Source organism: Phyllobates terribilis, unplaced genomic scaffold (assembly GCF_046119375.1).
Source record: "Phyllobates terribilis strain yellow unplaced genomic scaffold, ASM4611937v1 Scaffold_7__3_contigs__length_470593459, whole genome shotgun sequence".
Lineage (NCBI taxonomy): Eukaryota > Metazoa > Chordata > Amphibia > Anura > Dendrobatidae > Phyllobates > Phyllobates terribilis.
In genome coordinates, this window is record NW_027362767.1 from 69,688,884 (window position 1) to 69,704,007 (window position 15,124).

Genomic DNA, 15,124 nt, shown 5'->3' on the forward strand with positions numbered 1-15,124 from the left:
CCTGAAGTTCGACAGGTGGGCCGAGCAGCATGGCTGCACTGTCAGTCCGAACTGGGCGCTCTCGGGGGGCTCTGAGCACAGACCCCTTTGCCTCTCCTCTGCAGTATCGGAGAAGCGCAGGTGCATTTGCAAGCTCTAAAGCAATGAGCTTATAAGCCTAGAAAAACGTCCAACGCTGATTAAACTGCAAAGGTGGCCAGTAACCTAGGCAACGAGCAGTAAGCTACAAACTAAAAATCCCTCGGTTTTTGTGAACGGAGAGGATTTTGAATGAGTTGCTTTTTTCTTACAGGTACTTGGCTGTTTTACCCATTTAATAAGTCAAGATAACACCTATAACAAAAAAGTTGGTGACCGCTCCCCGGACATTTCCTCCTCTCTGCTCGCTGTCTGTCTGCAGCATCTTACCTTGTGAGATCCCAAAAAATAGGGTGATAGTTGTGTCTCTTAGGGTGACCGGATGAAAGAGAGGCTGACATTAGGGTGACTCCCTGTAACGCCGGGTAAGATGGCACAACTGTTATTATGGAGCACAATGCATTTTACGACAACGTTTTGGCACAAGGGCCTTCACCAAGCTCGGCAGCGCTGTCTCCTGTGTAAACAGGATGTGCTGCAGAAAACAATAATTGATGTGCACAGAACGATCGTAGTAACGTATAGTATATAGCCGTTCGGTGGTCGTTTACCAGCAGTGGTCGGCAGTACGCTGGTCATAGTCCATAATACAAATGGGGTAAAATATGACAAATTTTTTTGCATTTTTACCTGTTGGGTGCGTAAAAAGTCGCTCAATATTGCACCAAAATTTCCAACTTTTTTATGCCAGCACTCTGTGGGGTAAAGTTGATAATGGCTTCCCACATAGTCTTTTGCACAATCCCTGTGTTGTCTGACGTACCGGTTTGGAAATTCTCCTCTAAATTTGAGATTGTAGACCAATTATTTTGGTTCATTGGATAAGCTGCAAGGTTTTTTCCTTTAAGCACATTGCTAAGGGACTTGTCCACAGCATGGACAATTCTTTTATGAATCAGCAGATGATGTTATTTAATGCCCGAGTTCCTCTGAACAAGGTAAATGTTGATCCTAACCCTTATAGTAGGCATTAATCACCGGAGGTTTCCGATGATACTTCTTTGTTGCATTTACCCTTAAGCGCTGCAAACAACACTGCAAAAGCTCCGACACATTTTATATCAATATTTATATGATTGTGTTTTATTTGGCAATTGAAACCATTTTCTTCTATTACCCACTGACCCTTTTCATCATTTCTTCAGGTTCCTTGAAGTCATTTAATGGTTCATTTTGTCCAAAATGAATGAAGTGGACTTTAGCGATTTTGACAAGTTTTTGTTAGAACTAGGTAAGTACAAGATCTGACGCCTGGGCACATCTTTATTTTCTTCTGTTCTAACACCGTCCTTAGTCTTTCAGAACGAGCAAGAATCTGAGAATAAGAGAACAGCCAAGGAACTCATTCAACGTAAGTTTCAATAATTGAAAATAACTAGTACAGCAACATTCATCTTCTACATTCATGAGCTATGTTTGCTCCTTTACTACCGTACTACTGCAAAAACACATCAGAAAATGACCCCATTAATAAGAAACATAAATAAATGTCTCGCGATAGGTTGGAAGGTTTATTCCTTGACACTATTTATCTTTAGGACATGTTTGCCCGATCTTCCTGAAAATAATTAGTATTGTTAGGGTGGATTCATATTGACTTTTTTCACCCTTGAAAGACCCACAGCAAAGTCTTGCATACAGATTTGCCACAAAATGCTACAGAATTACCGAGGATGAAATTCATAGCAATTCTGCAGTATTTCCATGTCAAATCTATATGCAAAACAAACAGATTTTGCAATGGATTTGTTAGTGGTGGAAAAATTACAGCTTGTGTAAATACACCCTTAAAGATAATCTGTCACCAGGTTTTTGCTACCCCTTCTGAGAGCAGTATGATTTCAGGGCAGAGCCCCTGATTCCACGGATGTGTCATTTACTAGGCTGCTTGCTGCAGTTTTGATAAAATCTCTTCTTTATCTGCTGTAGATAGAGCAGTTCTCTGAATGCTGAGCTCTGTATAACCCCGCCCACACCACTGATTGGCCACTTTCTGTGTACACTTTGTATAGGCAAAAAGCTGCTAATCAGTAGTGATGGCGGGGTTATACAGAGCTCATGAATATGGAGCAGCAGGTTTACTAGTCCTCTAGCGGTAATCTGCTGATAAAACAGTGATGTTATCAAATTTACTGCAAGCAGCCCAGTAAGTGACACATCTCTGGAATCAGGGTCTATTGATAATAGGGGATAATGTATTTATCGCTGGGGTCTGACTGCAGGGGCCAACACCAACCCTGAGAGTAGGGCTCATTTCAACAGAGCGGCGTTTCAGCAGGCACACCTCCACTCTTTTTATTCTCTATAGGACTTCCCAAGATAATCAAGCGCTGTGCTTAGCAATTTCCAGCAGTCCCACAGATAATAAATTAAGTCATGGTGCACATGCTCGACCAGCGTCTGTTCTCAAGATTGGTGGGGATCCTAATAGTGAAAACCCCAGAGATTAATAATTTAGCCCTTATTCTATCGAGAGGGGATAACTTTGTCTCAGTGGTCAGAGGCCTGTGATCAGTAAGTTACATCCTATCCTGTGACTAAGCAATAACTAACCAATTAGGTATAAAGTTAAAATCCTTTAATTGTCAGTTAAACGCTTCTTGGTATAGATGCTACCAGCGCTGTGGAGTCGGAGTCGGGAGTTAGGGAAATTGAGGAGTCAGAGGTTTGGCTTACCGACTCCACAGCCCTGAATGCTACTTTTCAATAATTCACCCTTATCACTGTATTTTTTCCTTACAGGTTATAGAGTTAAAATCTTACACGAAAAAGAACAAATTCTGGTCTTGAAAAAAGAAATAAGTTTAAGCGATGAAGTTATTTTGGATTTACAAAGATATGAAAAAAACAGTGACAGCCTTATGATGTAAGTACAGCAAAAGATATTTCACTGCATATAAAGAACTCTAATATACCCTCAGCTCGATATATGTTTACTAGTGATGAGCGAGCACTAAAATGCTCGGGTACTCGTTGCTCGGGTTGAGCAAATTGGAATACTCGGGTGCTCGACCCGAGCAACGAGCCTAATGTAAGTCTATGGGAAACTTGAGCATTTTTCAGGAGGCTCCCCCCGGCGGTCTGCAGAGGGCCTAAAAATTGCCCAAATCGATGGGAACAGTTCTCAAATGACATGGGGACAGCATGGGGAAGACCCCTGGAAGCATCTCTGACTACCAGATCACTGCTGACCACAACGTGGTCAGAGTATTACACCACTTTTACGGACTCACAATAAAACATACAAACACGAAACCAAAATGGATTTTCCTGGGAAATATGTTAAGGAACATCCTTTCCAGGGTAATGACTTGTATATAAGGCAAAACAAATAACCAAAAACAAAAATAGTCCCCCATAACTTGGGCTATGTTCACACATAGAGTTTTTGATACGTTTTTGCACTTTTGAATTGCTTTCAACCAAGACAAATGCATTCACCAGGAAATGTCATTTTAACATTTTACAACCTTATCTGGCCATGTGGTGTGTGACACATCATCAGACACATGCATACAGTGCTGAAAAGACATGGGAACAGCATGGGGAGGACCTCTGGAAGCATCTCTGACTCCCAGGTCACAACCTAAAAGAGTGCCCATCATAAGTGATCCTTGGCACATGCGAAGATGCCTCCCGCCATGCACCTGTCGTTGCAGACATGCAACAATCACCGTCCACGTCCTTGTCCCACTGCAGCGTTCAGTTGTCCCTACCCCATTCCTTTTAATGCAAGCGCTAGTATGCAGGCAGCCACCCACCCACCCACAGGCTGCAATACTATACTGGCAAATTTTGACAGCTGCTTGCACTTGAAATATGGCCTTTTAGGCTCATGAAGGTGGAAGCTTTTCACAACCTCATGCCGGCGTCCATACTCGGTCCTCAGCCACCACTATATTTTCCGGTATCGCCTCCGCCTTCCACAAGCATGGGTCCCACAACATTACCCGTGCCCTCCCCAGTGCACTTACTGGGAAGGACTGCCTAATCACAAACACGTGGACAGGTGAATGTGGCCAGGGACGGTACGGAGCCAGTCCACAACTTTTTTTGCTAAAAGTTGTATTTAGCTTGGTGAAAGGACTGGCATAGAGGGAAATCGTATGTATCCTGCGTGTCATTTCTCCCAGGAAGTCCTCTAAAGCTGCTTGCACTTGAAATGTGGCCTGAACATTACTGCTGGTACTTTTCTGTGGGAATTTTCTTGCCTCCTACCAGCCTGGAATATTTTCAGCAAACTATGGTACGACGTCATGGAAGTCCTGTAATTGAGCTTGTTGCAGAAGCAATGGCAGCCCGTCCAAAATCAACTCACACTTGTCGGTGGTGGTTTGATACACACACACATCTTTCTTTGCGCATTTAATTTCTTGAATACAGAGTTGGACAATGGCTTGATCTGTAATGCGCTTTGAGAAATAAAATGCATAAGCATGGCCGATCCACATTAAAAAAGCAGCCATAGAGTGTCCGGGAACCTCCCCCCACACTTTTCTTGGCCAGGGCTGCTTTCCGGCAGGGTTGGACGGGCTCACCAGAGAACCAGGCCCTGGCTTCTCCTTCAGGAGAGTTCATAGTGCCGAGGTGAGACCATGATGATGATAGAGGCCATCATCTGCTTAGTTTTCTGTTACTTGGAATGCAAGTGCAAGTATGCAGCCAGCCAGCCACCCACCCACAGGCCGCAACACTAAACTGCCAGATTTCTGGGCAGCTCTTTGCAGTTGAAATATGGCCTTTTAAGCTCATGGAGGCGGAAGCTTTTCACAACTTCATGCCGGCGGCGGCCGGGTATCCATACTCGGTCCCCAGCCGCCACTATATTTCCCGGTATCGCTTCCGCCTTCCACAAGCACGGGTCCCACAACATTACCCGTGCCCTCCCCAGTGCACTTACCGCCTAACCACAAACACATGGACAGGTGAATGTGGCCAGGGACGGTACGGAGCCAGTCCACAACTTTTTTGGCTAAGAGTTGTATTTAGCTCGATGAAAGGACTGGCATAGAGGGAAACCGTACCTACCCTGCATGTCATTTCTCCCAGGAAGTCCTCTAAAGCTGCTTGCACTTGAAATGTGGCCTGAACATTACTGCTGGTACTTTTCTGTGGGAATTGGCTTGCCTCCTACCAGCCTGGAATATTTTCAGCAAACTATGGTACGACATCATGGTATTAGCACTGCCCCCAGTACCAGTAGCGAAGCCATCCCCAATTTCCTTCTTAGGAATTTTATTTGGTAGACTGAGTGGCTGCCCAAATACATTTTCTCACAAAGGAGCTGAAGATAGAGTAGCAGTAGGTGCAAGTTTCTCCAGCCTGTTAGATATTAAAGGGTGAACGTTGGATCAGTGGTTAGCACTGAAGCCTTGCAGCGCTGGGATCCTGGGTTCAAATTCCAGTAAGGACAAGATCTGCAAGGACTTTGTATGTTCTCCCCATGTTTGCGTGTGTTTCCTCCTCAGTAAAAAAGCAGCCATAGAGTGTCCGGGAACCTTCCCACACACTTTTCTTAGCCAGGACTGCTTCTCAGCAGGGTTGGACGGTCCCACCAGAGAATCCTCTGGTGTGCCTTGGCTTCTACCTCAGGAGAGTTCATGATAGCGCTAACTTTGCAGCTGCTATGGGGCTCTTGAGCGGGTGAGAAAGGTTAGCCCTCAGAATCAAATCCTCTGGTGGGCACAATGTTTTTCAATCTGAAACAGCTTCTCAGTGAGAGTTGTATTTCACCACAGCCATATTCTTTAGCTCGGTGAAAGGACTGGCATAGAGGGAAACCGTATCTACCCCGGCTGTAATTTCTCCGTCACCAGGTTCCGCCCATTGTCACACACGACCATGCCTGGCTGTATGTTCAGCGGTGAGAGTCACAGATCAGGCTGCTGTGTTACAGCTTTCAACAACTCTGCAGCGCTGGGCGGTTTGTCAATTAAGCATTAAGCATGTTATTTTCAGCACAGCCTGTTGCCGCTTGGCCAAGGCAGTGCTGCAGTGCTGTCAGCTTGTGACTGATGTGATCATTTCGGAGATGGAGGAGGAGGTGCATGAGCTGAACAATGTGATTACATTGAGGTTAAATTGGTGATGCTGTTTTTTATACTAAAGAAAGATCCTATTGTTTTGTTTTTTTACGTTATTTTTTAAGACAAATGCATTCACCGGAAAATGTCATTTTAACATTTTACAACCTTATCTGGCAATGAGGTGTGTGACACATCATCAGACACATCCTTTTTTATTTAAGATGGAGGGACTCTGAAAGTCATAAAGCCTATTTTTACAGGGACATCAGACGGCCCTTACTATTCTTAAAAGGCCAGCAGTCGGCAGTAGCTATTGTTAGGTAGCCATCAGCCGGCTATGCTTTGTTGTTCCCATTATTAACAAGTGGGTCTCCTATACTGTTATTGTGTATCCAGTGACTGCAAGGGCTGCCAAAAATTTGGACACAACCCAATACCCCTTTGAAGAGACATAGAGGAGGGTCTCAGTAAAAAAAAAGGAGCGGGTCTCCTATAGTGGTAATGCCCATGCTGTGACCGCAAGGGCTGCCAAAATTTGGGAAAAACCCCACTAAGAATTTAAAGACACATAGAGCAGGGCCACAGTAACAAGGTACAACATGTTCCCATTAGAAAGGAGAGGGTCTGCTATACAGTTATAGGGTATGCAGTGAGTCCAACGGCTGACCAATTTTAGGAAAAACCCACTAAGAATTTAAAGACACACGGAGCAGGGCCACAGTAACAAGGTACGACATGTTCCCATTAGAAAGGAGAGGGTCTGCTATACAGTTATAGGGTATGCAGTGAGTCCAACGGCTGACCAATTTTAGGAAAAACCCCACTAAGAATTTAAAGACACACAGAGCAGGGCCACAGTAAAGACAAATTCCCATTAGAAAGGAGAGACTCTCCCATAGTGTTGGCCTATGCAGTGAATGCAAGGGCTGCCAAAAATTTGGAGGCTCTTCAATGCCCCTTGGAAGAGACGTGGAGGAGGGCCTCATAAAAAAATATTCCCATTAGAAAGGAGTGGGCCTCCTATACTTGTAATGCCCATGCACTAAGTGTATGGGCTGACAAACATTTACCCATGGGGGGTATACATGAACATACTGTATAAAAATTTTTTTTCACGGGCATCATAAACACCCTTTAAAAAAATTATGTGGGTGTTGCATCACGGACCACGGTCACGCTGGTGATATGGTGGTGGAGGATGAGGAGATGGAGGAGGACAAGAGCAAATAGACAAAATCAGGAAGCGTATACCCATTTGTGGGTGTGAAAAGGTGCATGGGAATACACCTCCCAAAAAAGACACTGGATTTGAGTTTATGTTATGCTGCTATCATTCGGTGGTGTTGAGAAGTCTGGCCCAATCCAGCCCTTGTTCATTTTTATAAGAGTCAGCCTGTCAGCATTTTCAGTTGACAGGCGGATGCGCTTATCAGTTATAATTCCACCAGCGGCACTAAAAACCTGCTCTGATAAAACGCTGGCGGCAGGGCAGGCCAGGACCTCCAAGGCATAGAGAGCCAGTTCATTCCACGTATCCAGCTTGAATACCCAATAATTATAAGGCACAGAGGAATCACAGAGGATGTTGGTACAGTCGTCAAGGTACTCCCTCAGCTTCTTCCCAAACTTTGCACTCCTTGTGAGAGTACCCCGCGCCTCAGGGCCTGTGCGATGGGAGGGTCTGAGAAAACTCTCCCAGAACTTTGACAGTGTTCCCCTGCCTCTGCTGGATTGAAGTTGTGTCTCTCTCGCCTGTACTCCTTGGTTGTCCAACGAAGTGTGCCCTCTGCTGCCAGCGTTTTCAGATGGGATTTTTTTAATAGTTCCGCAACAAGGGCCTTCTGGTACTGCCCCATTTTTGTAGACCTGTCCGCCTCAGGAATAAGAGATATAAAGTTCTCCTTGTAGCGTGGGTCTAGAAGTGTCACCAACCAGCAATGACTGTCACCCAAAATTTTGAGAACGCGAGGGTCATGGGAAAGGCAGCGTAACATACACTCAGCCATGCGTGCCAGACTACTAACAGGCAAGACTTCCGTGTCCTCACCAAGAGGATGACTGACCATGCTCTCCTCCTCCTCCTCTCTGTCCTCTGGCCATCCATGCTGAACAGACGGTATGACAGCTGTGCAGGTAGTACCGTCTATAGTGCATAAAACTAGCTCCTGTCCTTCCTCCTCCTCCTCCTCTTCCTCAATGTCACCCAATCCACGTTGGGATGAGATGAGGCTTGGCTGTGTGTAATCACCCTGTATGGTTCCTTGCTCCATCTCATCGTGCTCCGCCTGCAATGCATCTTCTTTGATTGTGAGCAGAGAGCGTTTCAGAAGACAGAGAAGCGGGATGGTGATGCTAATTATGGCGTCATCGCCGCTCACCATCTAGGTGGAGTCCTCAAAGTTTTGGAGGATGGTACATATGTCTGACATCCATGTCCACTCCTGAGGTCTTATGTGTGGAGTTTGAACTGAATACCGACGCCCTTGTTGATGCTGGTACTCAACAACTGCCCTCTTGTGCTCAGAAATCCTTCCCAACATCTGCAGTGTAGAGTTCCAACGCGTGGGGACATCACACACCAGTCTGTGAGCTGGAAGCTGCAAATGCTGCTGAAACACTGCAAGGGCGGCGGAAGCTGTAGCTGACTTTCTAAAATGGGCACACAGGCGGCGTACTTTAACAAGCAGCTCCGGGTAGGATTTGAGAAACCGCTGAACCACAAGGTTAAGCACATGGGCCAGGCATGGTACGTGTGTGAGCTCGCCTCGCCTCAGAGCCGCCACCAGGTTCCAGCCATTGTCACACACGACCATGCCTGGCTGTAGGTTCAGCCGTGTGAGCCACAGATCTGCCTGCTCTTCAGCATTGTGCGTTTTTTCAGCTAAGCATATTAGCTTCAGCACAGCCTGTTGCCGCTTGGCCGAGGCAGTGCTGCAGTGCTTCCAGCTTGTGACTGATGTGGTCATTTCGGAGATGGAGGCTGAAGAGGAGGAGGAGGCTGAGGAGGATGAAGTGCAGAAGCTGTAGACCGTGGGGGCAACCCTGATTGACCTAGGGCCCGCAATCCTTGGCGTCGGGAGGATGTATTCCGTCTCAAGGTCCGACTTGGTCCCGGCTTCCACTATGTTAACCCAGTGTGCCATCAGCGAGATGTACCGTTCCTGCCCACAAGCACTTGTCCTCGTGTCCGTGATTAGGTGGACTTTACCGGTAACTGCGTTGTTGAGAGCACGGCTAATGTTTTGGGACATGTGCTTGTGCAATGCGGGGACGGCACACCGGGAGAAATAGTGGCGGCTGGGGACCGAATACTGAGGGATGGCCGCCGCCATCAGGTTGCGGAATGCTTCCGTCTCCACGAGCCTAAAAGGCAACATTTCGAGCGCAAGCAGTCATGAAATGTGAGAATTTAGTAGTGTGGCCTGTGGGGCATTGGCTGCATATTTGCGCTTGCGTTCCAAGGACTGGGGTATGGACAACTGAATGCTGCCCTGGGACAAGGACATGGACGTGCTTCCTGATGCTGCTACTTGAGAGTGTGCAATGACAGGTGCAGGGCAGGAGGCATCTTTGCATGCACCATGGACAGGGGATTGGCTTGCATGCACAACTCCGGAAGAAGCAATGATGCCACTCGCAGACACTGTATCTGGACACTGGGGTTCGGCCCACAAAGTTGGGTGCTTTGCTGCCATGTGCCTGATCATGCTGGTGGTGGTCAGGCTGCTAGTTTTGCCACCCCTGCGGATGCTGGCCTAGCAGGTGGTGCAAATGGCCTTTTTGGGGCTATCGGCAGAGTCTTTAAAAAACAACCAGACTCGGGAAGACAATAACAGTTGTGCTGGCAACTTCCTTCGTGTTGGTGTTACGGGAAACGGTTGCCTGCCTTCTGTCTGTGGCCACCACACTGCTTCTTCCTGCCTGTTGGGGTGCTCTGCCTCCCTCCCCCTGTGTGCTGCTGTCCTCGCTCTGTATGTCCTCCTGTGAGGTTGGGTCAGTTACTATATCACCTACCACCTCGTCTTCCACTTCTGCACCCTGGTCCTCCTCCTGACTTTCTGGCAATTGTGTCTCATCATCGTCCACCTCTTGTGACACATTCCCACCGTCGCCTTCGTGTGACCGTGGCTGCTCAAATATTTGGGCATCACTACACGCGATCTCCTCTTGCCCTGCTTCAAGTGGACCGTGTGAGAGGCCCGAATCTATAAATGGAAAAGTGAACAGCTCTTCAGAGTGTCCAAGTGTGGGATCAGTTGTCTCTGGGTACTCGGCATGGTGGGAGGAAGGAGGATCAGGGTGAGTAATATGCGGTCCAGACTCACGGCTACTGAGACTTTACCATGTGGAAGACAGGATGGTGGTGGCGGCTAAGTGACTGGAAGCATTATCCGCTATCCAACCAACAACCTTTTGACACTGCTCTGGGTTCAATAGTGGTGTGCTGCGGTCCCCTAGAAATTGGGACAGGAAGGTCAAGCGAGAAGATGTGGGTGTTTGTTCTGGCACAATTTTGGCTTGCCCACGGCCTTGAACTCGGCCTCTGCATGCACCATTACCATCACGTCCAGTTCCCCGTCCCTTGCCACGTGCCTTGCCAATTTTAAATAGAGGACAGTATCTTCCATGCTCACTACAAATAACTGAGTTTGGAGCGAACTTATATGTGATCCGTTTGACGGAGATAACACAGTTTTAAATACCTGGCCTGTAGGTAAGTAGTTTGAACAGCAAACTACGGTGAATTGCTTCAATGACACACTAAAAGAACTTTTTAATGGAGGCCAGAAATGGCAGTATTTTCTCACAACGTATATGTGATCCGTTTGACGGAGAAAACAGAGTTTTAAATAGCTGGATTTCTAGCGCTCTAATATGGAAAGGACCTGGCTGTATTCTGCAGTGCCAACAAGCAAAATGGTGCCGAAAAAATGGTGTTCTCTGGATTGCTTTTTAAGCAAATAATGAGGATTAAGATCCAAAGAAAAGTATTCCTGGCCCCTGAGACCTGGACCTTTGTATAGAAATATCTAACAGCAGCAGAAGGCAGAATTGGAATGGAGCCTCTTGTGCTATTTGCACTGCAGTCTTTTATATACACTACCTGCCTATACACTCTGCCTGCCTGATATCTCTGCAGATGGATTAGTCCTCAGAAGGACTGTTTGTTAAGATGGATATGTGTAATGTATGGTTTTCCTCCCTACACTACCTAATACACAACACAAGCAAATCTGTCCCTGACGCAGCAGCACCTCTCCCAAAACAAGCAAATGGCACAGAAAAACAGTGTTCTCTGGATTGCTTTTTAAGCAAATAATAAGGATTAAGATCCAAAGAAAAGTATTCCTGGCCCCTGAGACCTGGGCCTTTATATAGAAATATCTAACAGCAGCAGAAGGCAGAATTGGAATGGAGCCTCTTGTGCTATATGCACTGCAGTCTGCTATATACACTGCCTACCTATACACCCTGCCTGCCTGATATCTCTGCAGATGGATTAGTCCTCAGAAGGACTGTTTGTTAAGATGGATATGTGTAATGTACGGTTTTTCTCCCTACACTACCTAATACACGAGCAAATCTCTCCCTGACACAGCAGCAGCTCTCCCTACACTGTCTGATCCGGGGTGACTGTGACAAGCATGGCGGTGCCAGGTCTGATATACACCTGATGACGCTGTGCGGCCAGCCAATCACATGGCTACGGCATTACAGTGCATGGCAGGCAATCCCTGCATGTTCATTGGCTCTCTAAAGAACGCCAAACATGCAGGGAGGGGACCCGAGTTCCCGTCCGAGCAACCCGGAAATACTCGGCGAGCGCCGAACATTTCGAGCAGTGAGATGCTCGGGCGAGCACCGAGCAGTAGCGAGCATGCTCGCTCATCACTAATGTTTACCCATACCACTAGGGATCCATCATTACGTCTTCATTGGTCACATCTTTGTGTCCCAGGTTGTGTCCAGGTTATCCTCCGTCATGCTTGCATCTTGCACTGAGGTTGTTGTTAGAACCCTCCTGTTATTTTTTTTCTATTTTGTGGTCACGTGACCTGCTGCCTATTTATTCCAGCTCTGCCTTTCTGGCTTTGCTGGACTTCAGTGTTACTTTGACTCTTAATCTAGCCAGGTGCTTTGTACCTATCTCTATAGTTTGCTTGGTCCTTGGACCTCTAAGTACTTTTTGTCTGTTTGTCTTTTTGCTCCGCTACAACTTCTGCTAGGAGGTGTCCAATTTTGTCCCAGTCCTTAGTACTTTTAGGGACCCCTCCCTTATATCTATAGGTCTGCGTTCAGACTAGCTGAGGACGAAGGCGGGTCTGTTCACAAGGAACAGGTTGCCCGCTGCATCGTAGGCAATCAGCTTAGTCCTATTGTAGGGACAGTTTTCCTTTCTTTCCTTAGTTCTTGTAGCAGATCATAACAGTTGTATTGCATGCACTACCTACTTATTAGAAGGGTTTCTTGATAATAAGCCGTTTACAAAATGCTTCACTAAGACAGAAAAGGTCCTCCAAAACGAGAACCGCTTTTGGTTACCCCTCTCCAGGATCTTAAATAGAGGATTTCCCATAACCCCTTTAATTAGTGATGAGCAAAATGTTTTACACTACCCCGGTACAGTGTCCAGAACTCCATAACGGTCGACTCGGCACTGTGAACTCCCACGTCTGGTGATCACTAGACCCTCATGACGTCATGGGGGTCTTGTAAATGCAAGAGGCACATAGGATACCGTCATTCAAGTGCCAGCCGAGGAAGTTTGCTCTGCCCTGGTCCAAATGCCATGGAAGACCGAATTGAACACTGGATCGGTGTAGAGAGAATCTTTTTGCTCATCTCTAACTTTAAACTATCAATATTTTTTTTGAATGTTGCAGGAAACAAGAGAAAACCCATGCAAACAACAGAAGAGCATACAAACTGCATCTGTTGATGATGTCTTAGATTGGATAACAAATTCTGCAAAGCTACAGTGCTAAGCACTTAGTAACCACTGATAAAATCCTTAAAAATTGAAATTCTGCTTTTTGTGTCTTATTGTTTCAGATGCACATCAACGTCTGCAATGCTTAAACGAGAGGAAGAAGGTCTTCAAATCCAGTTGGAAAATGCAAGAAATACATCTGAAAATGATAAGTATGGATATTCATTGTATTATCATACTGTACATTCACACCACATTTGTGGATTATGAACGGTCAAGGTCCATCTGCTGTATGCCCCACACATTTACCTTTTTTTCAAATACACACAAGTGACATTTTTGAAATTGGGTTTCGTTAAAAATTTTGTAGTGTTGGCTTTTAGAAGCTCTTAATTTCCTTACATGTGGCTGTCTGCAGAAAGAGTTAACTTAGAATCTCTCATTCAGCTCCTTCTGTCAGGAGAGTTTGTCTTTTGTTTTTAGTTCCTCTTTGTTGATTTAGGACCACATTAAAGTTCAGAAAATCTATCATTAGATCCATGGAAATAAATCAGCACAAGAGGAGGTAAGGAAAAAAGTTAGGCTGGTTTCACACTTTCGACTTTCTAGTTCAGTGTACGGACCACAAAATAATGACCGGGCCGCAAGACTCCTGACCCAAACTCCACGGCCTAAGGGAAGAGACTCAAGGCAGTATAACTCGGATGAGGATTGCAAAGCAATGCTTAGACTGGCCGTCGGCTCTACTGACCCGAACATGACAGCATGTATTTCTTTTGCAGCTTTGCTCGGGTCAGGACACCCGACAGCCAGTCTGTACACGGATCATAAAAGTAAGATGTGTGAAACCTTCCCTTAGAACTCACCGTCAGAACAAACTGACTGACAGATTCTGAGTTAATTCATTGTGCAGTCAGCAACATGCAGGGAGACCTGTAAAAGCCAAACGGTGAAATATTTTTAATGAAATCCATTTGCAAAAATCATTTTCATCCCAAAATACATGGATTTAAGTAAAAAAAAGTGCCCCTGAAGGTGTCCATATATTTTAATGGATCCATGTTAACTACTGTGCTTGTAATTAATTAAAATCAGAAAGGAAATTGTGATGTGAACACAGACTAATAGATAATTATGATTGTAATTTGGAAATGTTTGTGAAATGAACTCACACAATTTGACACATACATACACTGACGAATAAAAGGGTAACAATGTTGTGAACTTTTGACTTTCAGGCTTCATATGTCACCATACATTATTGCTTTGAAAGTGAGACTACCATCATTAGTTGCAAGTCAAATTTATATATGAGATAGCCAAGATGAGTGTCTATAAAATGAAGGTAGTCTAGAGTTCAAAGCAGTAGAGGGTGATGAGCTATGGAGCCTGAAAGTCAAAAGTTCAGAACATTGTTACCCTTTTGCTCGTCAGTGTATATATATATATCTTGCCAGATAACTTCTGAAATTATTGTTGTAAAATACAGTACATATTTCAAACTATTAAACAAATGTTTTTCATCAATTTCAGATGTACACCGTTGCACTCTATATTATGTATAATACCAACCAATTTAAAACTAGCTTTTTTGGTTTGGGCCGGATGAGTCTCAGGAGGTTGATTGTGTTAGAGGAATTGATGCAAACCACTTAGGAGCCTCTTCAGTATGGTACATACCTTTTCAAGTGAAAGGGAAATTGAATCCCAAGAGAGGCTGGATTTATTATTGAAAATGTATTTTTTTTCTTTTGAGTGGGCTACAACATTATTGAACTCAACATTGGCAATCAACTTTTGCAAAACAGCGATTGATCCTAAAAATAATAACCACACAGTGCGCAACAATTGTGTACTAGGCTCGCTCACATTTGTTCAAATAAGTAAAAACTGACTTGGTTACAATTTTTCAAAACTTTTCTAAAGTTTGGATTGAAATGTTAATATAAGGTCATTCAATTAATAAACTATTGTTTTGGAGTGCTATAGTTTATTAAGAAGTATGAATATTTATTTTTACTGTTTATAG

At 45.1% G+C, this 15,124-nt stretch overlaps 1 protein-coding gene across 1 annotated transcript in view; it reads left to right on the forward strand.

The window, feature by feature from the left end:
* The first annotated feature begins 1,281 nt into the window (after window positions 1–1,281).
* Window positions 1,282–15,124, forward strand: part of CUNH14orf39 (chromosome unknown C14orf39 homolog) — a 44,826-nt gene continuing 30,983 nt past the window's right edge. Inside the window, exons 1-4 of the mRNA XM_073642233.1 lie at window positions 1,282–1,369; window positions 1,433–1,489; window positions 2,881–3,004; window positions 13,218–13,307. Coding sequence (XP_073498334.1) covers window positions 1,321–1,369; window positions 1,433–1,489; window positions 2,881–3,004; window positions 13,218–13,307 — 320 coding nt within the window. The 5' untranslated portion in view covers window positions 1,282–1,320. The remainder of the gene's footprint in view (window positions 1,370–1,432; window positions 1,490–2,880; window positions 3,005–13,217; window positions 13,308–15,124) is intronic.